Raw genomic sequence first — 26057 nt, 5'->3', positions numbered from 1 at the left:
AAGTGCTGCAGAGGCTCCTGGGCCAGCAGAAAGGCCGCACCGTCACCCGGCTTTGGGGTTCTGGAGGGGGTGGCCGAGATGCCACTTAGCTCTGTCAACCAGGCTGCCACCGCAGGGCAATGGAGTGCTCGCACACAGCGTGCAAGAGCAGTCAAGAGGTGCTTGTCGAGCGTACAGCGGGGCTCAAGGACACCCCGAGATCGCCTCTCGGCGGCATGGATGGTTTCAGACTCTTACACCGTGATCCTTTTCTCTGGGCTTTGGGCGGCCTCCTGCTCTGCGTAGCACAGTGGGCAGCGCGGCTTCTCCAGACACAGCGTGGACGTGGAATGCAGAGAAGGCTCTTCCTGTTGGAGAAGTCGGGTGCGTCTGCTGGCTTTTCCAGAACTCCCCACTTATTGCATGCCTCTTGTGGCTTTTCTCAAGCGCCTTAATCTCGCCATGTAAATCTTCGAATGCATAAAGAGCCATCATCAAATTTCACATCCCCGAAGCCGCCGGCCGTAAATCGCCTCCCGACGGCAGCCTTGGTAGGGTTGGCTCCAAGTGGTGTGCCAGAACCTTCCGGGTGAGTTGTATCCCGGTAGGAAGGGGGGCAGCCTGGGTTGGAGGTTTCAGAGCTAAACGGAGGCTCTGGGGCAGTATTTACCAACACTCTGTGTAGTTAGGTGTCCTTGAAAACTCAGGGCCTGCTTCTAGTTACACTGTGGACTTCGGCTGGTCTGTCTGGTTCCCCAAGCCTCTTTTCCCTTTAAAAGGTCTCAGGGGTTCTGTCCCCAGCCCCTAACTGGAGCTGCAGAACCTTGGAACTAGTCTGAGCTCAGAAGCACAGTTCTAACTCCCAAAAAGAGTCTTTTGCTTCTAAAGGATGTATTTCCGTCTTATCAGCTAGCAGCATCTTCAGGGCAGGGTGAGGGCTGGGTGATCTGGGAGGTGGACTATTTCTCCTGAGAGCATTTGAGAAGTTGTTTTTTGCTGCGTGAGGAACTGCACAGCTACCTGCTTATTGACTCTTTCCAGCCCTGGCCAGAAAGTGGCTGCAGGAAGTCGGGAAAGCTGCTTTGTCCAGCCTAGAATCTCTCTTTCCACGGAGGCAAGTGCCCGTCACCCGCCCCCAGCCCTGATCTGCTCCTCATTGTCCTTTCTGCACGGCTGTCCCCACCAGCAGGACCTTGTGAGGTCTCTGAGCAGCCGATGACAAAATCCAGTGGAGGGCCTGCCCGTCCTCTTCGTCCTCCTCTCACCCCCGTCCAGTGGTCCTGCGCCCACCCTGGTCCAGAGGCTTCCGGCGGCCTGAGTGCCTCTCCCCGTGCAGCCCCCGCGTGCGGTCCAGCCAGGGTCTTCTTGCTCGTGGGATACGCCTTTGCCGTGCCTAACGTCATCCCTAAACCCAAGTCAGCAGCTTCCAACTTGAACCTTCTTGCTAGCGTTCAGACCCCATTTCCAGCTGTCCAGTCAGCACTTCCCCTTCCGGTTCCCAGAGGGTGTCTCAAGTTTGACCTGCCCACAACTTTCCCACCAGCTGTCCTCCTGGTGCCTATGAGGCGTGCCGAGATAGCAACAGACAGCCCTTCTTCCCCTCCCTCTCTTCCAGTGCCCACGTCTGAGCAGTCCTGGGCGTCCGTTCTTTCCTCCTCCATTCCAGACCAGGCATGGAAAACACCATCATTTCCTCTCTTGGGCCAGCTAGGATTAGTAGCAGCTGCCTGCGCCTGAATGAAGAGTGTTGTGATTGTTTAGTGATGCCTGTCCTGGGTACAGGAGGAGAGAAAGGGGGCGTGTATGCTGGGTGTGTGCTGGATGTATGCTGTCCCTGGCTTGGAGTCACCCTGAGCCTTTGATCTCATTCCCCTAGGCCACTTTCCATGGCAGAATAGTACAGATTGAGGTTCTGACCTGCAAAGAGACTGGCCAAGCCATAGGCTAAACCCCCCCACACTCTCCTGTCCAGGCCTTCGCTCATGCTGTTCCCACTGCCTGCGGCGGCCCTCCCTGTGCTGGGGCCATCAGCTCCCAATCCCCCATAGCACTCACTTCACCGCCTTTCCGGGGAAGGACCCCAGCCCCTGCCCTGCCTCACACGACGCCTGTGGTTCATTGCACTGCACTCAGGCGACCTGCCCCTCCAGGGCCTGTGTCTCCTTTAGCGCCACATCCCATCTGCCCCGGGCGCTTGACACGGAAGAGTCAGAGACCCGTTGTGAAGCCTCAGCACACGTGGGTGGCTGCAGTCCAGGCTTCTGGCCTCTGGCCCGGGGATGCTCATTGACCTTGAGCACACGTCCTTGGCCGAGTCCCTGAATTCCCCCTCACTTTCGGGCCGTAGCACACGCTGCTGCTGAGGCCCCGGCCCGTCCAGCCAGCTCACGAGGAAATCGTGCAGCTAACGGGAGAGGGCTCGTGGGGGGCATCCTGTGGGGACAGGAGGTGTCATCACAAGTGAGGCAGAAGATCCTGGGAACTAGCGATTTTTTTGGGGGGTGGGGGGGAGGTACCGGGAATTGAACCCTGGGCCTCGTACATGGGAAGCAGGTACTCAAATCACTAGTGATTTTTGATGGGCTCCCTTGACCTATCAGCTGATTGAGCTCCCGATGGCCTGGGGGTGGCCAGCGCCATCACATGGGGGGGGGCAAAGGTATCTAGTTGAAAAGGACCCCTTCCAATGGATGCTAAATATGACCATTTCAAGAATAAATACACAGGAAAGTGGACTTGGCTCAACAGATAGGGCGTCCGCCTACCACATGGGAGGTCCAGGGTACGAACCCAGGGCCTCCTGACCCGTGTGGAGCTGGCCCACACGCAGTGCTGATGCGCACAGGTGTGTGCCCCAGGTAGAGGAGCCCCACGCGCAAGGAGCTTGCCCCATAAGGAGAGTTACCAGCGTGAAAGGAAGTCCAGCCTGCCCAGGAGTGGCGCCGCACACACAGAGAGCTGATGCAGCAACATGATGTAACAACAACAACAACAAAAGAGACACAGATTCCCAGTGCCGCTGACAAGGATAGAAGCGGACACAGAAGAACACACAGCAAATGGACACAGAGAGCAGGCAACTGGGGTGGGGAGAGGCGGGGGGGGGAAGGGGACAGAAATAAATAAAAATAAATCTTTAAAAAAAAAAAAAGAGTAACTGCACAGAGCTGGAGTGACATTGCACGCCTCGGCGGTGTTTACTCACACTCGACATGCCCGCGCCGCCGGACCCGGCAGGCCCCTCCACCAGGCGGACCCAGTAGAAGTGTGCTCACTCAAAGGCGTGTTCAAGAACGGTCCTCGTAGCGCAGCTGGAAAAGCCCCAGACTGGAAACCACCCAGATGGCCATCGAAAAATAGCTGTGGTCCATGCCTACGGTGGGGTCCTACACGGCAGCCGAAATGAATGAACTGCGGGCATCAGCTTGGGGGAGCCCTGAGCGAACGTGGGAACGTGGGGTACCAGAAGCAGATGCCAAAGGGCGCTTGTGTGGTTGCTGGAGTCCGGTGCGGAGCAGGCAGGGTGAATCCGCAGAGGCCCGTGTCGGGGTGGCGGTGGCCTCGGGGGAGGAGGGGCTGGTGCTTGGCAGGGGTCCCGGGGGGTGCTCTCGGTGCAGGTGGTGAATGTGTGCGTCCTGCCCGGGCCGGGTTCGTGTTGTGAGAGCTCACACCGAGCTGCGTGAACACTTGTGACCTGTGTGCTTCGCTCTGCGCGTCTTACAGTTCAGTTAAATAACTTGCTTACAGCCTGGAAGGGGATTGCAAAAGGGAATTTAGCAAATGCGTGCAGCCCTGACGTGTGTCGGCTGTCCTGGGCTCGGGTACCAGGTGGAGGGAGATGGTCACTGTTCCCTTTCTTAGGGCGCTTGGTCGGGGGCACACCTTGTATTTGGAAATTATCCAAGTCTAAAGAAAGCGGCTTTCGAGGTGGGGATGGCCCCCGTTACCTGGCGTGTTTCCTCCCGTCTGTTTCTGGGTAGTGTGTATACTTGGGCTCATGCTTGTTTTGCTCAGAACTGCTTTGGTTGCAAATGACAGCAACTTGACTCTAATTAGCTTAAGGAAAAAGGGGGCTTGTTGGAAGGACCCTGCCGTAGCTCGTAGGTTGGAAGAACTGAAACCCCAAACTTCAGGAAGGGTGGGGACCACGAGCCCAGGGGATTCAACCTGGCAGGGGTCCCTCCTCAATTCCAGTCGCCGTCCTCCCAGCCTGGAAGCTTCTTTCTCACGGAGCAGCTCTCACTGCATGGCAGGGCGCATGGCTGCCCAGAGTGTCAGGTCACATCCTTGGAGTTCAAAGCAGAGAAAACAGGGTTCTGGCAAAAAGAAAAGAAAACCTATGTTTGGCCCAGCTTGGGGCTTGTCCTCTCCATCCTTCAACTGGGGAGGAAGCGGTCATGCAACAAGATGGCAGCCCCCTTCTGCACCACGTGGCTTGCCTGGGAGTTGGACGGTGAGGCTTTTTAAAAGAGAGGGCACGCACTTACTTTGGCGTCGCAGTGAGCTGTGCCCTGGCACCTTCGCTCATCTTAAACTGGGATATGCACAAAGTGATCCACTGCGGAGCAGGAAAGATATACTATCTTTTATATCCAGTTTTCTCATGCCTGTAAGAATTTCCTGTATCTATCTATGTTTTGTGTCTCATTATGTACACACGTGAGTAGGTCTATATTGAGGTACTTACCCCAAATTTTTAGGGTGTTGAAGACAATTCCATAAAGCATGATTCTGAAAATCTACACTTAGATACCCTTTACACATGCACTGCAAGTCTATGCATCAGGCTGCTGATTTATTTGGATTCCTGTAATCCCCTTTTCAGGGGACTCCACGGTAGGGACGGGGGTGCCTGGACATTTAGGGTTTCTGGGAGGAGGAGCCCCAGATGCCGAGGGGAGGGAAGCAGTTCCAGCGGTGATACTGGGGAGCAAGCTTAGCTTTTCCACGGGACGGTGTTCTTCCCCGACCAGTCGGAGGTGGTGAGGGGGCCCCCAGGTGTGTGGCTTCCTGTCCCCACGTGCTGCCCACCCCCTAGCGACACTCCCCACCCTGCTGGGGCCAGTTCTGGGGTTACTATTTCAGGCTTTTTAAAAAGGAGGATGCTGGGAAAGCCGCAGGGTTGATTGCTGTCGGGATGGTGTTTTCTGGAATCCATTTTCTTTCGACTTATCTTTTGGTCCCAGGGATTTGGGGCCTTCTAATCTTTGGAAGATTAAAGTCCTTTGTGAAAGGCTGTGAGCGCTCAGGGCTGGGGGCTGCTGGAATGTGGAGGGCTGTAGGGGAACCCGCTCCCAGCCCTGGCGTTTCCTTGTGAGGTTTTTGTTGATGGGCACAGGGAGGTGTCAGCTGTTGATATTTTATTTTAAAACCCAAGTCCTGGGTGAACTAATGTGGTAAATTAAGAAGCGCATGTAGACGAGTGTTTTCCCCTAACAGTGCACGCAGGGTTTTATCTGCTTTAGTCGTGGAGATGGTCTCATTTTGATCCTTGCTATTGATATGGCCTCGGAGTAGCTTCCCTTGAAAATGGAAACCTTGGGAAGACCTATTTTCAATTTTACTTTGGACTTTGCCTTATTCACTGCCCAGGCTTTTGGGATGAAATCAATGACTCCTCTTTCTTTGAGAATTCATATATTTTCAGAGCAGGTGGTGGCGGGTATTTTAGGAAGAACCAAACGGCATGGTGCTCCGTGCCTCTCCTGGTCGTAAAATTAAAATTAACAAAGGAAATCGAAATCGACTCAGAGAGCCCATCCCAAAGAGCCCCCAACTCTTGGCAGGAGTTTCTTTTTTAAAGGAACCTTGTGACTCTGGTATCTTAATTGTCTTAACAGTTAAGATACATTTTTTAAAAAGTTATATATGCATCTATTTCAACAATCTTTATATGTGTGATTATGTGTCAATGTTTTCTTTCTCCATTGGGATGACTTTAATATTGTTCTCTTGACCTCGTGCTTATTCGATAATTTATTGTTTGCTCTATTACTCCGCCCTCCCCTCCCCCCTCCTCCTCCCCTTCCCCCCTCCCCTCTCCTTCCCCTCCTCCCCTCTCCTTCCCTTCTCCCTCCTCCCCCTCCTCCCCCTCCTCCTCCCCCTCCCCCTCCCCTTCTTCCTTCTTCTCTTTTGCAAATAAAGTTACCATAACTGAAATGTGGGAATGTGTGCAAGCATGACCGTGTGTGCACACACACATTGCAGATTGTCATTCTCCTTGCTGGTTGTTTTTTTTTTGTTTGTTTTTGTTTTATTTTTAAGATTTTTTTTTTTTAATTCCCCTCCCCTCCCCCCGTTGTCTGTGTTCTGTGTCTTTTTGCTTGTCTGTGTTCTGTGTCTTTTTGCTGCGTCTTGTTTCTTTGTCCGCTTCTGTTGTCGTCAGCGGCACGGGAAGTGTGGGCGGCGCCATTCCTGGGCAGGCTGCACTTTCTTTCACGCTGGGCGGCTCTCCTTGCGCAGCGCACTCCTTGCGCGTGGGGCTCCCCTACACAGGGGACAACCCTGCGTGGCAGGGCACTCCTTGTGCGCATCAGCACTGTGCATGGGCCAGCTCCACACAGGTCAAGGAGTCCCGGGGTTTGAACCGCGGACCCCCCACGAGGTAGACGGACGCCCTAACCACTGGGCCAAAGTCCGTTTCCCCTTGCTGGTTGTTTTAGAGTTCCTCTAAGAAAGGCGGCTGTGAATTGCTTCCTTTATACCAGGCAACGTAGTGTCAATTCCCATGATTTCCCCAACAACTTTATGAGAAAGAGCCCTTACTGTTATTTCTGTTTGAGAGGTGAGGAAGGGGCAGCACAGAGAGGTTAAGTAACCTTGCCAAGGTTACACAGCTGGTAGGTGGTGGGGCTGGCCCCAGAGAGTATAAAGGTCAAGAATGTGAGCTTCGGAGTTCAGCCAATCACCTACCTTACTGTGGGCAAGTCACCAGGTAGGCAGTTGGCTGACCTTGAGCCTCAGTTAACTCACCTGTAAAATGGGAATAAATCCTGCCTCCGTTCTGCCAGATGATGGCTATAGAGTGCTAAGCGCGGGACCCATCTCAGAAGGAATCCTCAGTCAACAGGCCTTCTAGAAATCCTGGGCTCCTGTCTGCATCTGAATTATAAACTGGGGGCTCTGCACCACAACTCTCTGCTCAGGCCGATGGCTCTGCTTTCCGAGGCAGGGCCTATCCCGTGCTGGGAGGAGGCGAGCGGACACACGGACCGTCCTGTGTTCGTGCGGGTGACCCTGTGTGCTGTCACACGCCTCCCCTTTGCTGAGTCCTCAAAGCATGGTCGCCTCTCGGGCCACTGCTCACACCACCTGCAAGGTGGCATTCGAGTCCCCTGGGGCAGGAGAAGGGAGGATGGTTGGAAAAAGAGGCTCTCTGTGCCATCCGTCAGCCTCGGGGGCCCGACTGCCCCCAACACTCTCCAGCTCCTCGTTAACTCCTGTCAATTCCTCCTGAGCAGGAATATCGAAGGGGATGTTTCAGCAACAGGCTTTCCCTCCTCCCTTCCCCGAGCCCAGCAGACTCAACTCAGTGGAGCTGGAGAGAGGTGGATGGATTTTTTTTTTTAAGATTTATTTTATTTATTTCTCCCCCGCCCCCGTTGTCTGCTCTCTGTGTCCATTTGCTGTGTGTCCTGTATCTGCTTGCATTCTTGTCAGCGGCACTGGGAATCTGTGTCTCTTTTTGCTGCGTCAGCTCTCCGTGTGTGTGGTGCCGCTCCTGGGCGGGCTGTGCTTTTTTTGCACGGGGCGGCTCTCCTTATGGGGCACACTCCTTGCATGTGGGGCTCTCCTTGTGTGCATCAGCACTGCATATGGGCCAGCTCACCACATGGGCCAGGAGGCCCTGAGTTTGAACCCTGGACCCTCCATATGGTAGGCGGATGCTCTATCAGTTGAGCCACATCCGCTTCCCAAGAGGTGGATGGACTTAACACTTAAGTGGATAGAACTTGGTATGATGGAGGGAATATGCTAGAGGGGGAGGGGTCTCCAGGAGGACACCAGTGAAGAGATGGCCCCAGCCGCCTGTCAACCGAGAGAAGGCTAGGGGAGTGCAGAAGCTCATGAACAGCTTTGGAAATGGATTTGAAATTGGTATTTGAGGCTTGAGATGTCCAGAAGGCACTTGGATACCTGAGTGGGGAGTGCAGGGAGCAGGTCTGGGCTGGAGACGAAGCAAGGGAGTCATTTGCAGGTAGGCACCTGCGAAATCGCAGAGGGGTGAGGTCTAGAGCAGGCTGTGGATTCCGAAGAGACGCAGACTGAGTCCAGCCATCATAGGCTGGGAAGACAAGGACGGATCTGCCAAGAAGTCTGAGAAGGAGTCGCCCTTGAACAGTGAGGGTGCCCCAAGCGTTCCCGGGGAAAGGGATCCCTGGAAGGCAGGTTTGGGAAAGGAGAAGAGCCAATGGGAACTATATCAGGACGTCCACTGAGGTGATGGCCAGAGAACGTCCTTTCCATTTGGTAATGGGATGGGCTTCGGTGAGCTCAGGCTGGACAGGCATGGCAGGAGTGGGAGCTCGCTGGGGTGCAGGGGCAGAGGCTGGAGCGGGCCCTGGAGCTCGCTGGGGTGCAGGAGCGGAGGCCGGACCGGGCCCTGGAGCTCGCTGGGGTGCAGGGGTGGAGACTGGAGCGGGCCCTGGAGCTCGCTGGGGTGCAGGGGCGGAGACCAGAGCAGGCCCTGGAGCTCGCTGGGGTGCAGGAGCGGAGGCCAGAGTGGGCCCTGGAGCTCGCTGGGGTGCAGGGGCGGAGGCCGGAGCGGGCCCTGGAGCTTGCTGGGGTGCAGGGGCGGAGGCCGGAGCAGGCCCTGGAGCTCGCTGGGGTGCAGGGGCGGAGGCCGGAGCGGGCCCTGGAGCTCGCTGGGGTGCAGGGGCGGAGGCTGGAGCGGGCCCTGGAGCTCGCTGGGGTGCAGGGGCGGAGGCCGGAGCGGGCCCTGGAGCTCGTTGGGGTGCAAGGAGGCTCTTCTCCTGGCCTCAGGCCCCTGATGGTCACCTCCCTGGCCCTCTGCAGAAGAGCTCAAGGAGGCTGCCAGTCTCTCCAGATGGTGGCCTTCTCCCTCCTAGGAGACACTCGCCCTGTTCTGGGTGCACCCTTAAAGAGCTGTCTGGTTCAACGCTCTGGGAAAACAGTTGGGCAGTATTACTAAGGCTGAACCGACACAATTCCACGTCTTGGTTTATGTCTCAACAGAAATACATACCCATGTTCACCACAAGACACGTACCAAAATGTTCTTAGCAGTACAAACAACCCCAAAATGGAAACCGCCCAAATGTCCAGCACCTGTTGAATGGCTAAATGCACTGTGGTCTATTTAAATTCTGAATATGCTCTGGAATATTCTACCATAATGTGACTGAACGACCACCCCCAGCGACATTGGTGGATTGCACAGGCACGACAGGCTTCAGACAGTGCTATTCCACGTACCCAATGTCCCCCGGCAGGCCAAGCCAGCCTGCGACTTGAGGGGGGGGGCGGTGGCAGGACGGGCGGCTGGAGGCTGGTGATGACCTGTCTGGACTGGGCTGGAGGTTCTGGGCGTGGGGTCACTTTGTGATGGTGCGTCGAGCTGCGCACGGGTGGTTTGCGCACATTTCTGCACATGTGCTCGGATGCAGTGAGAAAGCTCGAACAAACAGGCAGAGTGACCCCTCCCCACGGGGCCCGGGAGGCCGGCTTCCAGCCGAGGCCACGGGGAAGGCGGGGGCTTAAGAACGCAGACCTGGATTTGAACCCCAGCTCTTGGACCTTGGACAGGCCACCTGAGGCATTCGAAGCTCAGGTGCATCCCCTACCACCAGGTCGTCGTGCTCACCTCACAGGGCGGAATGTGCTAGAAAGGGTGACGGGATTGGCCCAGGCATTTCCAAGGCCGGAGTCCAGGCCCTTTGCTTCGACTCCTCACCCTGGGGTCTCTCTCCTGATTCCCAGGGGCGCCTTTCCCAGAAGCTGCTGCAAAAGACCCCTCCCTCCCTGCCTTCTCTGTAAACGGAAGTGACGGTGCCCCCGTTGCCGTTCTTTCCATGCTGTTTGGTTTTTCCCATCAATTCGGGGAGAAGAGCTGTGTTCCTGGGGTGTAGACGGGGCGGGTGGTGGGGTGGTTCCTGGAGACATCTTGCCTTGGCTGGCTCCCCACATGCGGCGGGGGATTCCAGCAGCTGGGGTCAGGGGTCACCTTCCCAAGACCGCCCAAAGGCAGGGCCACTCCCATGCCAGCCGGAGTCCCCTGGCCTCAGGGACCTCTCTGCCCTCCCCGCCCAGGCGGGCACGGCCTAACTGGGTGGGTAATTCCTCAACCGCCCCCTCACCCCAGTGTCCTCTGGAATGAGTCATAAGGCTTAAAAGAGAACTTCTTAAAAATGGCCCTCCAGGAGGGGTCACTGGGCTGCCAGCGGGCACAGGCATCCTTCCCGCCTTGGTGTGTGGGCTGGTGTGTTCTGCCAGGCTGGGCCGCTCTGCTCGTCTTCTCCCGTCTTCTGCTGGGCCGGGCCTGCTCTTGGTCCAGTTGGCCGGTGCGGGGCGAGAACGGGGTTCGGCGGGAGTCCACTGAGCACCCCCCTTCCCAGCTCGGGGTTCAGTGACCGAGCTTGAAATCTGCCACGGGGGAAGGGTTTCCACCACGGGAATTGGCAAATGCTTCAAATTTGGGCCTGGAGATCCCATTAGTAAACATTTACCAGCCCACCTCCGGGCCAGGGCATCGGAATGTTTTTTTAAAACTATGCTCTGGCTCATTCTATTAGAGGAAATGTTTACAATTTTCTTTATGGTGATTCTAATGAGCTTGGAATCCCCTGGATCAACAACAGCCAGCATGCACGCTCCAGTCTTTTCTGCGCTCTGTGCCCGATTCAGTACGATCGCTACTGCAGGGTAGGAACCAGTTGATGCCAGCGTGGCATAGGGCTCGATGTTGGATTTGCTTCCAGTTGTAGGCAAGGGGGACAAGTTTTGCGTTGCCTGAGCGTCTTCAGAACTTGCTTGTCGCCCGGTCTGTACTCTCCACTTCTCTTATCATGTTGGAGCCTAGTGTCAATCGACCCCAGCGACTTTCTCGTTTTCTTTGTGTCCTGCCTTAGGTGCAGGACAGCCCCCAGCTGGCTGGGGAGCAAGGAAAGGCAGGGCAGCAGCCTTTCTGTAAAGCCCCCGTAGTGATGCCTGCAAACAGCCAGGGCTGAGAACCATGGGCCCAAGGCACCCCCGCCGGGCCTTCTGAGGCCGGTGCTAATGAATGATAGCTCACAGTCATCTAGCCTGAAGTAGGCTCTGTCAATCACTCGACTCTCACAGCAGCTCGTGCAGACAATTACTACCCTCGCTGTGCAGATGAGTGAATTGAGGTGCAGCTGGGTTCCCTAATAGCTTGTTTAGGGCCACACAGCCAGCTGATGCCTGAGCCTGGCCCCGTATCCAGAAACTAAAGTCTGTCCAGCCCCCTGGGACAGCTGTGGCCAGTGGCCACCTTCCCAGCCCTTGGAATTGCCGTTGCTTTCCAAGGTGGGGTCTGAGCTTGTGACTCCTCGATCCACAGGGCATCCATGTGGGATGGGCAATTAACGGGGGGTCGCCGGACACGGGCAGGCCCCCACCTAGCTTTGCCAGGATGCTTGGACACTGAGTGGTGGGAGTGCAACCCGGTGACTAACAAGCTTCTGGCACTGCTGTGCGTTTTCCTTCCAGTGGAACATGACAAAGAAGTCTTCCACCCACGCTATCACCGCCGGGAGTTCCGGTTTGATCTCTCGAAGATTCCAGAAGGGGAAGCCGTGACTGCCGCCGAATTCCGGATCTACAAGGACTACGTCCAGGAACGCTTTGATAACGAGACATTCCGGATCAGCATTTACCAGGTGCTGCGGGAGCACCTGGGCAGGTGGGTGCTGCGCGGTGCCAGCCACGGAGGAGGAGGGGTGCCAGCCAGAGGCTCAGCCAGGCTGGGGCTAGGGGAGTCGCGGTCATGTCCCCAAGGAGCACCAGCCATAGGTCAGGCCCTCCACCAAGCACCTTTTCCCAGGTGGGTGTCTGGTGAAGGTTCCTCTTTCTTAAGACCATCCCCATCAGCAGATCCATTTAGAAGTAGCAGAAGGCCGGCCACGCCTGGGGATGCACGCCCCATCTCTGTATTTGTTGCTCACCTGGGCACTCAGTGCGCTCAGGGGCACGGAGGGGATGGGATGGGCAAGGGGAAGGAGCATTTTTCAAGCTCTGCCTCTCTCCCATTCCTCACTCTGAACCTAGTCACATGCTGTCAGGCAACCGGTAAATGCGGCCATTGGTGATAAAATGGCAGGGGAAAAAAAATCCCCAAACCAAAGATACATGAGCAGAGAACTCTAAGCCTTCCACGAATCACCAGGTCTAAAATGGAAAGCTGGTGTTTGAAGACGTGAATTTCTAGGGACCCTTTCATTTCAAGGTTTTGTGAGAGGGGCAAAGGCTCAGAGAAAGGCTGGAACACCTGCCCAGTTATCTCCTACATCCCCGAGTGGAAACGGCCACGCTGAGGCTACTCGGTGGCTGGGTGCTTAGACTCGGGTGGCTGGAAGTCTGCCACCCCCCTGGCTGCCACTAGATGGTAAGCGATGGAAGGAATGTGTTCCGGGTGCTTCCGAGTGAAGGTAGGTTCTGGCATCTTCAACTGGGAAGGGGACTTGTCACCACAGATGGGGGCAGCCCTTTGAAAGCAGAGGACCGTCCCTGGTGTGCCCACCCAGTGCTGCTGCTTGGGGGGTCACCCTGGATACTAAGGAAACTCGCCTCTTTTTTTTTTTTTTTTGTCTTTATTTTTTTAATGTAACATTAAAAAAATATGAGATCCCCATATACCCCCACCCCCCTCACTCCACTCCTCCCCCCATAGCAACAACCTCCTCCATCATCATGAGACATTCATTGCACTCACCTCTTTTTGAGCAGCTCAGTGTTTTGCATTCATCAGGTCATTTCACATTCACAGCAGCTCAATGACTGGGGAAGATGATGGGGACCCGGAAGCAAAAAGTGTCACTTGCCTATGACCAATCCAGGGAGGGAGTGGCCAAATTAGGACTTGAACCCAGGCTAAGACTCTGGAGCCCATGCTTACAAAAATCACTCTTTAAAAAAATTGAGTTTTGAATAGGTAAGACAGATACAAACAATAGAAAGGTAACTACAGGGAGAGGGCATTTATGTGTTTACATATTTTCACAAATGGCATCTCACCATGCACCCAGCTCTTCGCGTTTGACAAGAAGCCTGACAGTTCTTCCGGATTGGTTGGCACGGACTGTCCCTGTCCTTCTCACCACTGCCCTGTCTCCTGTGGCGTGCGCGTGCCGTGCGCTGTTGAACCAGCTTCCTGCGTGCACAGCACAGGGTTCCCTGTTCTGTGATTACAGACAGTGCTGTGGTGACTAGATAACCTTCACACATTGCATAGCTCTCTGGTGGCTAATGTTCTAGCAATAGAAGTGTGGGGTTAGAGGCACACACACTGGTAACTCTGATAGCTTTTGCTGCACTGCTCTGCTCAGAAGTTCCATCCGTTTACTCTCACCAGCTATGGCCAGAGGGCCAATACCCCCCCTGCTCCCCAGCATGTCTGCTATCACTTTTTATTAAAAAGATTTATTTATTTATTTCTCTCTCCTTCCCCCTTCCCCCACCGCAGTTGTCTGTTCTCTGTGTCTATTTGCTGCGTTGTCTTCTTTGTCCGCTTCTGTTGTTGTCAGCGGCACGGGAATCTGTTTCTTTTTGTTGCGTCATCTTGCTGCGTCAGCTCTCCGTGTGGGTGGCGCCATTCCTGGGCAGGCTGCACTTTCTTTTGCGCTGGGCGGCTCTCCTTACGGGCGCACTCCTTGCGCTTGGGGCTCCCCTATGCGGGGGACACCCCTGCGTGGCAGGGCACTCCTTGCGCGCATCAGCACTGCGCATGGGCCAGCTCCACGCGGGTCAAGGAGGCCCGGGGTTTGAACCGTGGACCCCCCATGTGGTAGACGGATGCCCTAACCACTGGGCCAAGTCCGCTTCCCTGCCATCACCTTTTTGATCTGTCTATCTGATGGGAGACAAATGGTATCACCATGTGGTTTAAATTCACACTGCAAGTCCATAGTCTGCTCTACAGCTCCCCTGCTAGAGTGGATGGTAGACCCCTCCCGGGGTGGCTGGTACTGGAAAGGGGCTTGGGGCGTGGCACAAAGGGGAGGAGCAGACTACCGGGGCAGGCCCCCCTGAATCAAATGGAAGGCTCTCGGTTGCCTCAGTTAACCCTGGCGAGCTGCACCCCGGCCCTCGGGTCTATCCACACGTTTGCAGGAGCGCAGTCACGAGATGAGCTGCTGGCTTCCTTCTCAGGTGTTGCAGATGTTTGCTCTGCACTTGGACAAATCCTCCTGAACAAGCCCCTACCGACGTTCGGCTTCTGCTCACACGTGGGCTGATTAACCGGGGCGGGGCAAGTGCCCAGAAGCCGGTCATCAGTTGTGCTTGGTCAGCCCAGGGTGCAAACCTCGGGTCCTGCCCACGCCCGGCCTCCCGGCAGGCTCCCCACGCCTGCCTCAGAGATCTCCACGGGAAGGTTTCGGCTCTGGAAGGTGGCCCAGAGTGGGTCTGGGGTGACCATGTCACCGCACAGCGCCTCCTCGAGTCCCCGCCATTCCCCTGGGCCCACCCGGTGCGTCTGTGACTGAGCGCCTCTTCCTGGTGCTCAAGCCACTTCATCACCGTCAAGGCTGCTCCCCCAGCCTCTGTCGGCGTCCCACGTGGGCGCACGCTCACCTGCGCTCCTGGCGTAAAGGGGCCGGGGCGGGCTCACAGAGCCGTGGGTTGCCGGGACCCAGCTCCTCGGCATGCTGAGTGGGGGCCCCAGAAGCGGGCTGACACCGAGGTCCGGCCTGGGAGCTGGGCAGCAGAGCCCCAGCCGGGCGGGTCAGCGGGGCACACCTTGGGTGGTCACAGCCGGCCCTGTCATCTGAGCGAAGTTCGAATGATGAGAAGGATCCGGCTACGGCAAGAGCAGGGAGGAGTGATGAAGGTGTCCCCTGGGGGTCACGGTCTGCGGCGGGTCGAGCCAGGGTCCTGTGGATGCAGGGGGACGGCCTCATAGGGCCGGGTGGCCCCGCAGGGAGGACACACCCGGCTGCTTTTCCTGCCGGCTCCCTGCCTGGGCCCACCCGCTGACGTCCTGGGCTTCTCCGTCCCCAGGCGCCGTGGCTGCGTCCTCGGTCCTGCCCACGAGCCCTGGCTGGGGTGGATCTTGAGGCAGGCAGGGGGGCGGGTGGCAGAAAAGGCTCGAGTCACTTGGTTGGAAGAGGGTCGTGTGCCGGTGTCCTCGGCTCCCGTCCTCCTGGAGCTCCTGTCCCAGTGGAGGAGCCGCCACCTGGGCGAGCAGGGCAGGGGTGGAGAGGGAGGGAGGCCATGGGAGGGGGGAGGGGGCTGCTTTCTTGTGCTTCCTGAATTTTCTTCCTCCGCCCGGGAGAAGGAAGCATAGCCCCATTCTCTAGAAGGTAAAGGTTTCAGATTTTTAGAAACCATTTGTGTTCTTTGTTTCTGATGGGTTATTATTATTTTTTGCATCGAGAAGCAAGACAATGCCGTTGTGCCGTTCCCGGCGTGGGGCGCCCCGCTTAACTGTGTTCTGTGACTCCTGGCTCTGCCGTGTCTACTTTGGGAAGCAGTAACCTCTCAGGGCCTCAGTTTCTTCATCTGTAAATGGGGCTCATGAGCGTAATCTCTTCCCAGGCTGGAAGGGACTAGTGTACTTTGAGCAGCGTCTGCCCATGGAAAGTGCTCAGGAAAACTCACCATCGCATCATCACCGCGGTCGTCAGACCAGGGAGTGGAGAGAGGGACCACGTGGGCACGTGGAGAAGCCCCGGTTGGAGTTGTGTCACTCCCTCTCCCGTCTGCACTGACTCGACCAAATCCCTTAATTCTGCAACCCCTGATGGGGACCAAGGCCCGAGCCGGAGCCTGTGCGAAGCCCCCCCCCCCCCGGGGCTCCCTGGTGGCCCAGCGGTGGGAGACGGAGCCTTGCTTGTACCCCCCCTCCCCCACTGACCAGGGCCCAGGTGTCTTCTCCAAGGCGGAGGCCCCCCACCCCCGCTGATCTGAACAGCAGGCCGAGCCCCGGAGGAGCGGCGGGGGCTCGAGCGGCCCCCGCTGTGTGGCCGCCCGCTCCCTGCTGCCGGGGGCCGCCAGCTGCGCGAGCTGGAACATCTGGCTCTCCGGCGAGCCTCTGCCGAGCTCCGGGAGAGACCCAGGGTGCGGGGGCCGGTTTGGGGCGGCCTCCCTGTCTCTCCCCTTGTGGGAATCACTTTCCACAAGGCCTCTTGATCTCTCGGAATCCAGATGAAATTCCGATCACGAGCCAAGCGGAGGCCTTCCCCGGGCCGGCCCTCGGCCCTGCAGATGCTTGGCCCCATGCAGAACGTGTCGAGGCCTCCCTGGGGCTGGGGAGCAGGTGGGGGCTGAGCGGCAGGTCGGGACGGTGGTCTTGGCTCCCGGCGGCCCCTCTGGGGAGGGGGCTTGTCCTCGCTTTCCAAAGCCCGGGCTGGCGGCCGGAGCAGTGGAGGCCCGGCTCCCGTTAGCTGGCTCCCTTCTGACCCTGTTGGCTCACGGTGTTCCCAGCTGAGGGCGAGGCGTTTTGGTGGGGTCACACATTTCGTCTTTTAAACTGGCACTGGGCAGTTCCACCCTCCGTCTCCCTCCCCCTGCCCCCAGCATGCCCCAAGCTTGCTCTCCCCCACTCCCACCCCGTGCTGCTCCCTGCATTTGAGAACCACCTTCTGGAACCTTCCCCCCTGTTCCCTCCCCTGCCCCCCAACCTGGGGCCAAGTATCACAGCTGGAGGGTCAGAGGCCGGCCAGGCCAGCCAGACCCGAGGGGAGTGGCAGAGCCAGCCTCGAAAGGAGTCAGCTCACCGCCAAGGGCGAGATGTTGTTGGCAGTTAGAAGAAAAATGTTCCTTGGTCCATCTCCGGGACTTTGGTCACTGGGAGGGTGAGCTCAGCGCAATCTCCAGGGCCAGGGTTGGGGCCGGCCGCAGCCTGAGTCACTCTGAGGGAGAAGGAGCTCCCCAGCCCGTTCCCACCCTGCGTGGTGGGCGGCGGAGGGGGCAGGGGTGCTGCTGGACGCAAGGGGGGTTGGAGAAGGCAGGCCTCACACCGCCCGGGGCGGGCAGCACCCTGGAGCCCACAGCTGGCCAGTGGCCCTCCCCAAGGTGCCCCAGCATTGTGGGGCTCCTGCCCCAGCTCTGCCCGTCCTGCAGGAACACACACCTGTGCCCAGCTCTCAGCTAGCATCCGTGCCTCATCCCCTAATAGCTCGGCTTAGCTTCTCAGAGCCCTGAATGCAGCCACCGGTTGACCAGTGGGTGGGGGCCTGAGCATCTGCATTTCTGACCAGCCCCCCTGGGAATTCCAGCCCATGAAAAGGGTTGGACAGGTGCCTGGTGCCGGTGGGGAGGCCATGCCGGGAGGGGCACAGCAGCGACGGGACCCCTCCCACTTCTCTCCTGGGGACTCTGGGGGCAGCGGCATTCGAGCTATGTAAAGGTCGGGGATGTGGCTCTTATGGCTTCTACCTGATGTGCCAGGTGCTTTGCCTTCCTGACACACCTGGAAGCGAGACCGCAAAGACTCGTCACCCCCGTTTTCGCAGGCGTAGAGATGGGCGCGGGGATGGGCAGCCGCTCGCCCGAGGCCACCAGCTGGAAAGCGGCTGCAGGCCCTGCTTGGACTCCGGAGCTCAGATTCTCAGCCCTGGCACCTCGAGCGTCTCGATGGTCCTGAGTTCCTCTCCTGGGCTCAGGTCTCGTTTAAGAGTCGGAAAGCGCGCTTCTCAGTCGTGACCATGTGTCACGAGCTTTGAACGGCCTGGTGCCCCGCCACATCCCCAGCGTAGGGCCTCAGTGTCAGCGCTTTTTAAAAGCACCCGGGGGTGTGAAAAGGTGGGTGAAAAGACAGGGCGGTGATGAGAAGGACTCTCATCTCTCCTCTGTGAGCAGACTCATGCCCTCCAGACTGGAGGGAAGAGATTTCTTCTAGTACAGGCCCCGTATTCCTCTTGGGCTTGGTTTTTAAAGACTATTTTTCTGCCCACAGGATTGAGCCCAAAGCATGGTCCAGATCCTGATGGTTGCTCTCAATGGCTCAGAGAAGGGGCTGGTTGAAGGTGGAGAGCCCTTTGGGTACTGGCTCTGGAGACTTCCAGAAGCTTCTGGAAGCTTCCAGAGACTTCTCACTGCTGCCGAAGGCCTACGTGCCTGGTTCTACGTCTCTTGGCTTCCACCCCTCCCCACTACACCTCAGCCCCAGGGCATGAGCTCTGCTTTTGAGCTGCCTTCTCAGGATTTGCCGGTTCAGCTCCCTAGTAGCCTCCTCAGAGGGCAAGGCGGGGGCAGCTGGCAGACGGGGCAGTGCCAGGGTTGTCCTGCAGGTCAGAGGAGCATCGCCAGAGAGCAGCCTTGGTCCAGCTCGCCTCGGCCCTTTCTCCTTGCAGCCCTGTCCTCTAGGCCCCACTCCATATTCCAGCTCGGGACTTCTTGAGCGCAAGTGAAGGATCCTTATCCTCTTGCTGCCCCTTGGGGTCCTCTCACGGGTCAGCAGAGATAACTCTGGAAAAAGACTCCGCTCACCCCCTGCTTGGGGTCGGCCAGCCCTGTGTTTGGTCCAGTCAGTGCTGTGGAAGCGTAGCCAGGTCCTGCGCAGCTGTCCTGGGGCTCGGGGACCCGGCCGTCCGAAGGCCTTCCTTGTTTGATTTCGGTGCCTTTTATTTCCTTCGTCCCTCGGCCCAGCCTGGCTTCCCAGGGAGAGTCTGGGTCGTGGCTGAGGAACCATCCGGAAGCAGTTCCGCGGTCAGGAGCCGGCGATGCGTCAGGCCTCGGTGGGTCTCGCTTTTTCCTCTCAGCCTCACCAGTCTGTCTCCCCCCGTTTTGTGGCTGAGGCCACTGAGGCTCAGGGCAGGCGTTGCCCACGGGCTAGCTCTGTGACTGACGGAGGTGGGCTTCGACCCTGGCGACCGGCTAAATTTGGGGTGCCCAGGCCACCCCCGGAGTCCTGATGGGACTGGCCTCTGCGTGGCCTGGCAACGCAGACTTTCCTCGCCACCGACAAGACCCTGGCTCAGCCCTGCTCCTGGGGGGCTGAACGTTCTCTTCACCCACTCAGCCAGGCTTTCCTCCATTCAGTGGGCGTGTGGGCCCCTGTCCCCCGTCCAGGACGGAGTGGGGTGGGGAAAATGCTCCCGAGCGCCAGTGCAGGGTTCTCCAAGGGGAGCACAAGGGGACCTGGGTATCGTTGTGGGTGCAGAGGACGAAGCGGAGAACAGAAACAGCGGTGCTGAGGAGCCCTGACGGGCCCCCCCTGTGAATTTAGCGCTTTGTGGCCGGAAAGTCAAGGGGAGGCGGGCGACTCTCACTGAAGTGGACGGTGGGAGAGGGCGCTCCTTGACCCCTCAGCAGATAAGGCTGGTGTCTTACAAATGCAGGATGTGATCTGTGGAAGCCGGGCTGAGCCGGGTCCTCCCACTTCTGTGATCTGGGGGAAGAGAGGGCTGCCTTCGAGTGGCGCTGAGCTCTTCCGCTTGCGACAGGCCCTTTTCGGTACCTTTACAGTAACACTCCTCTCCCCAGGAGGTACCGTTATCCACCCTATTTTACAGGCCAGGAAACTGAGGCAGAGTTCCAGGTTAGGGAGTAAAGGAGAAGCTTGCATGTTTCCCCCGTAATGGTGGGGCAAGTCACATTGTCCCCATGAGGAAGCCGAGGCAGAGAACATAAGCAGCCTGCCCAGCTTGGCCCGGGCATGCTGTGGCCTGAGGAGGTGGGCTTTGGAGAGCCCCCCTGGATGTACTTCCCCGTTCCCCCCAGTTGGACGCGGCATGAACTCGGGCAGGGCACGTACCCTTGTCGGGCCCCACTTGGCCTCCAGCGAGCGCTGAGCGGGAGCTGCGTTGGTTGCGCAGTGGCTGGGGCTGCATCGTGCGCTCCGTGAGGGCAGGTCTGTTTTGCCTGCTGTCGTATCCTAGAGCTGGAGCGTTGGGGCACGCGGTAAAACGTTGGTTGTGTGAGGCCCCTGTGGGGGTGTGGCCTCCTGAACTCACAGGTCCTGGCACCGAGGAGTCCCCAGCACCTAACCCGGTGCCTGCCATGAGCAGGTGCACAGAGGTGCGCGCTTGATGAGTGAGGGCGGCCCAGGGATTGGTGTCTCTGCTGCTCACGCTCCTGGCATCTCCAGCCTTGGGGGGCTGGCAGCAAACTGTCCAAGGTGTCTCTTTTGGAGAACTGAAACCCCAGAATGGCTCGTTGGCCATCGTTCTTCAGCATCTGAGCTCAATTTCCAAAACGTGAAAATTGCCTGCAATTATAATACTTTTCAATCCTATGGAAGATTCCCCGTGGAGATTATCGTTATGGTATTTAGAGCCTGTGTGCCAGTGGGGCACCTGAGGGTGACTTGGCTCTTGTGCCTGTGTGCCGGGGACCCCGGGCTCTTTACATTCCAGTGAATTTGGGGAGAGGATTCAGGATCGGAGCCTGTCCAGATAACTTGATCCGGTGCTTAAATTCCAAAAGCATTTCAAACTTGGACCTCTGTTTGCCTGTAAGAGGCTATTTTTCCAACTGTATTAACATCTGTGTTTCATATCAGGGCCTGTAATTGCTTTAGCCTTTCTGGCAGGAGACAAAGAGAATTAATATTTTTCAATTTGGTCATAAGCAGTCATCTGTAGCTGGAAGAGACGTTCCTGTGCAAATATTAACTCTGTGAAGATGAAGAATGCAGGCTTAGCAGGAAGGTGATGTCGTGAAGGGGCCAACTGTGGTTGTTTCAGCTCAAGGTCTGGAGTCGGCCTCTGGGTCTACGTCCCAGGTCCTCTCAAGCGCTTTGTTTGCCTGTTGTCACTCCCTGTGAGCACCGTCGCCTTGTTTTCCTTGACGATGCTCATGGCTTTCTGACTTGCCACCCCAAGATTGGAGGAAGGGAAGCTGACGCTGGCCTGTACCTTGCTCCAGTACCCACGGCGGGCATTGCTCGTGGGCGATGGCACACCCGGCTGCCGAGCCTGGCCTTGACCCGGGTTCTCAGGCCAGCCTCCCCGAGGGCAGCCACTGCTGACTGCGTGAAGTTGCTGTCCGGGGGACCCACCGGCCACCAGCCTCAGACTGGGATCCCCAAAGATGAGCTAGATGTGGGGGTTCTGGTGAGTGTGCAGATGCTCCTGGCAGTGGCCCGGGGAGTGTGTGGGAGTGGAGCTCGAGGGGGCGGCAATGGGTGGGAGGGAGACGAGAGGCTGACCTTCTTCCCCGCCTCAGTCGGGGGTCAGGGGGCAAGAGTGCTGGCCCTCCCCTCTGGTGGCCAGCAGCCGAGGCCTTGGCTCTCTTGCCACGTGGGGCCAGAAGAGCCTCTGTTCTCCGCTGGGGGAGGGGAGGAACGTCAACCCTTGGGAACCCCCACTGGGGACAAAGTGGGATTGGACCGCCCGCAGGCAGCCGCCAAGAGGCCAGTCTCGGGTGCCTGAGCACACGACCCCGCTGCAGCCCCGCACAGGCTGTGACCCCCGTGATGCTGCACTCCTGCCGCGCCCCAGGGGCTGCCGGCGCGCCCCTTCGTCTCCCTGCCTTCCTGCTTGTTTTGCTCATGACCTCCCAACCCGGCGACCAGCCCGGGCTCTAGCGGTGGCTCTGCTCGCAGCCTTCTGCCGTTCCCTAGGTCTGGGACAGAAGTGTCCAAACACGCTGTGATCGGACCCCCCGGGGGTGTGTTTACAGAAGTACAGGTTCCACGTCAGCCTCCACCTGGTCAGATGCAAGGGCAAAAAATCGGTGATTTTATTGGTTTTTAAAAAGAAGCTCCCCGGACCACGTAACTTGCAGGTCCAAGGCGAAATGCAAAGGTGGAGCCTGCAGAGAGTGTCAGGATGGTGACGGCGGAGCAGTAAGGCAGGTGTGGGCTCCTGAGCGGGGGCCATCGTAGCCCGCGAGCTCCTGGGTAGTGGCATCTGCTGGCACCCGCGTACATTCGGGCGCTCCTCGTCCTAACCCAGAATGCCAGCCTTTCAACCCAGGGGGCCCGCCGTCCACGGTCCAGCTCCAGCCTCTTTCCAGCGTCTACTACACACACACAGACACACACACACACACACACCCCGTCACACACACACACACACACAGACACACACACACACACCGTCACACGCATACACACAGACACACACACACTCTCCTGCCCCTGGGTGTGGCCAGCCTGGCTTTGCACACACTTTCCCCTGGAGACAGCCGCTGGGCCGTCGCTCTTCTTCGCCCTCTTTCTTTGCCATGCCCCCCGGTCCCCTTGCTTTAAACCCTCCCAGCAAATGGGTTTTGTAAATACACCTTTTAGTAGTTGATTTTATGTTGAAGAACATTTTAGATTTACGGAAAAATCGAGCAGCATTCCCGTGCCTCCCCCGCATCTGACGTCACGCACCTGTCCCGGGGCGCTGACGCCTTCCTCCGTCCTTCTCTGTCCCGGGACCCATGTCGCGTCTCACCCCTTGGTGCCTCAGGCCCCTCTTGCCTGTGAGTTTCTCAGACTTGCCTGGTTCCTGATGACTCGACCCCCACTTTTTTTTTTTTTTTTAAGAATTATTTTATTTCTCTCCCCTCCTCTCCACCCCGGTTGTCTGTTCTCTGTGTCTATTTGCTGCGTCTTCTTTCTCTGCTTCTGTTGTTGTCTTTTTTTTTTTTGCATCATCTTGTGGCATCAGCTCTCCGTGTGTACAGCACCATTCCTGGGCAGGCTGCACTTTCTTTCGCGCTGGGCGGCTCTCCTTACGGGGCGCACTCCTTGCGCGTGAGGCTCCCCTACGCGGGGGACACCCCTGCGTGGCAGGGCACTCCTTGCGCGCATCAGCACTGCGTGTGGGCCAGCTCCACATGGGTCAGGGAGGCCCGGGGTTTGAACCAGGGACCTCCCATGTGGTAGACAGACGCCCCAACCACTGGGCCAAGTCCGCTTCCTGACACCCACTTTTGATGGAGGCTTTAGGTGCTGCGCCCCCCCCCCCCCCCCGCTTTTGCCTGCCTTAGCATCGTCCTCGAGCCCCGTCCTCTGGCCGCTGTCCAAACTGCTGGGTCCCTGGCCGGAGCGCCTGTGGCCTGTCCACCCTCACACCCCTGGGTGCCTGGTGCACAGAAAGTGGAACTGCTTCTTGTGTGAAAACGGGAGTGTGAAATCCTTCAGGGGACGGGCTGTGTTTTCTCCTCACTTCTCCTCGGGGCCTCGGTAGGGACTCTTTAAAGACTTAGGGCCACAAAATCTTTTTGCCCCCGCTGCTGTGGGGCCAGGGATTCGGGCTCAGCTCTTTGCCCTGGGGCTGGGGCCACAGGCCTGTGGAGAGTGGAGGGGGGTGGGTGGGTCTGCAGGAGGGGCCAAGGGAGCTAGGACCCTCCTGAGAGGCCCGAAGTCATCAAAGGAGTCCCCTTCTCATGGAACCCTGCTCCGCATTCCTTTCCTGCTGGTTTATCCCCACAAGGGCTCAGGCCGTGGATTCCCAGAAGAATCTGTGAGGCCCCAGGTCTTGATCTAGGCGATAAGAGGCCACAGCTGGCTTTCCTGTCCTCACTGGCTGGTGCGTTCTTCTCTCTGGGGACACGGCCGCCACAGTCCAGCCGCCCCACAATCCAGCTGCCCCCACAGACCAGCTGCCCCTGCTGTCCAGCTGCCCCCCACTGTCCAGCTGCTCCCCTCAGTCCAGCTGCCCCCAAAGTCCAGCTGCCCCTGCTGTCCAGCTGCCCCCCACGGTCCAGCTGCTCCCCTCAGTCCAGCTGCCCCCCCGCAGTCCAGCTGCCTCCAGTAGTCCAGCTGCCCCCCACAGTCCAGCTGCTCCTATGGTTCCAGCTGCCCCCCACAGTCCATCTGCTCCCTTCCAGGAATCTAGAAGCAGTTTCTCCTCCAGCCCCAAGTCTGGCCCTCTCGGTGGCTGACCACTGCTGCTGTGTTATCGGGCTAGGCGAGGGGCCGCCGGAGACCCTGCCCCTCCTCAGTGAGATGGCCTCGGGTAGGGTCCCTGGGTCGGGAATGGTGAGTACTGAGTGGGCCCTGCCTGAAGGAGTGGGCACAGCCCGGTGAGGAGCCAGCGCCCTGGGCCAGCCCTCCGCGGAGGGTGGACCGGCGTTGCTGGGCAAAGCCCCAGCTCCCTCGCCCCTTGAGCAGGACTCTGAGGGCATCCTTCAAGGCTCCCCAAAGGGTCTGAGCCCCAGGTGCCCACGGCGGGTCCTGCTGAGAGGACACCCTGCTGTGGCCGGCTCCCATCCCCGCGCCCCTGCCCCGCCCCTGCAGGTGTTCTGGGGTCACCTCTCCATTAAACTGCCTGACTCGGGATCAGCTTCTGGGGCTCCTGCCTCACCCGGCAAGTGAGAGGATTAAATGACACGTGGCACGCACAGCCCCTGGGACTCTGCTGACCGAGGAGCCGTTATCCACAGCCTTTTCTCGCACGCCACCTCTCACCTTGCTGCTAGATACCCTGGGCTGGCCTTTGGGTTTGAAAATCTTGAATTTACTCATCCTGTTGCTCACTTGTGTCTGCCGGCTCCACTTCTTGGTTCGTTTGCTCCATCTTCTGCCTGTTTCACTTAACTTTTCCATTTCTGGGTTTGGAAGCTTAAATGGCCAGTGGTTCTTTAAAAAGAAAAAAAAGGAGGCAAGATGACCCAGCACGTGGGTTGTGTTTGTGTTGGTTTGTTTATTCCTTGAGTGTATCTGCCTCCTTCTATTTTGGTCAGGAGCTGGAGGCTGGCGGAAATGGGGCACCCAGGGAAAGTCTCCAAAGGCAAGTCTCCCTGCCTGGCCCTCCCACCCACCCGCCTCCAGGCGGGCAGCCTGCCCATCGGCGCCGCGTCCTCCCAGAGCCTGCGCAGGGGCTCCCCGAGGCCCGTTCTTCTGGGGGGACTCCCACAGGGCGCCACGTTTCACCGCAAACCCATCTCAGAGCACATCTCTCCTTACTGGGTTTCCGCGTGGCTCGAGCTTAGCCTGCATGGAATGGTGGCGCCTCTAGTTTTCCGGAAATTCTGGGGCCCAAACCCTGCAACCTAAACAAGGGGCAACAACGGTTGGGCCAAAAGTAAATTTGAGATTTGCTTCCTTCCTAGCTGCCTCTCCCTGCCCTGCCTGTCGGCTGCCTTCTGGCTTTTCCTGATGCTTAGGGGGAAAGAGCTGGCTCTGGTGAAGGGCAGGGGGACGGAAAATGGAGGTGGCCAGCAGAAAGTCCAAACTAACTGGCCGTTTCCATTTGGGGCCCGGTTTGTGGTGCGGTTTGACCACCCCCTGATTGCCCAGCTCAGGCCTGTGGCAGGTGGGGGATGTGGGGGTACCTGGGGGCCGAAGAGGGTCCCCTGCTCGGGCAGTCTGTTGCACTGCAGCCCTACGCGTGAGCTCCCAGTGGGGCTCTGCGAAAACCATCGCTGTTCCTAGTTTATCATCGAAACTGCAGGTAATGAACCTGGAAGACCTTCTCGGCAGATAGGAACACACAGAAGGTACCCATGCGTTTGTGCAGCGCGTCCGAGGGGCTCCTCCGCGCCGCGCGGACAAACGTGAAGGCCCGCTGAGCCTCGGCAGGGAGCAGCCCTGGGCCACGCTGGAGTGTGCCCAGCCTCTGCCCGTCAGGCATGGGGCGAGGCTCCCAGGGCGGCCGAGAGCTCGAGGATGAGCAGGTGCACAGGAGGCCAAAGAGTGAGGATGAGAGCTCCAGGCAGTGGGAACAGCGTGTGCGAAGTACAGAGTATGGATAAGAGCCCGAAAGATGGAGGCCGGGGTGGGAGGAGAGTAGGGTGATGGGGCACTGGGGAGGCAGGACCGTCCAGGTCGGGAGGCCAAACACCCTGTGTGCCCGGAACGGGACTGGCCGGCTAAAATGGTGCATTGTGTCGCCTTTCCCCAAAGTTTCCCTGTTTGGACTATTAAGTTACATAGCATCTCTTTTTAGGGAATATACTAGGGCTGAGAATCTTGTAAGAAAAAGTTATTAATCTTTTCTGTTCCACAGACCCCTTTGCCCGTCAGGTGAAAACCACAGACCCTTCCTGAGTCCACACTGCAC

General features: G+C 58.1%; 1 protein-coding gene across 1 annotated transcript in view; it reads left to right on the top strand.

The window, feature by feature from the left end:
• The window catches only part of BMP7 (bone morphogenetic protein 7), an 89524-nt gene that overhangs the window by 21623 nt on the left and 41844 nt on the right, over positions 1-26057 (top strand). Inside the window, exon 2 of the mRNA XM_023591581.2 lies at positions 11668-11860. Within this exon, the coding sequence (XP_023447349.2) occupies positions 11668-11860 (193 nt within the window). The remainder of the gene's footprint in view (positions 1-11667; positions 11861-26057) is intronic.

Source organism: Dasypus novemcinctus, chromosome 24 (genome assembly GCF_030445035.2).
Source record: "Dasypus novemcinctus isolate mDasNov1 chromosome 24, mDasNov1.1.hap2, whole genome shotgun sequence".
Lineage (NCBI taxonomy): Eukaryota > Metazoa > Chordata > Mammalia > Cingulata > Dasypodidae > Dasypus > Dasypus novemcinctus.
The sequence above is the reverse complement of the archived record's forward strand: the minus strand, read 5'-3'. Positions and strand labels throughout refer to the sequence as shown.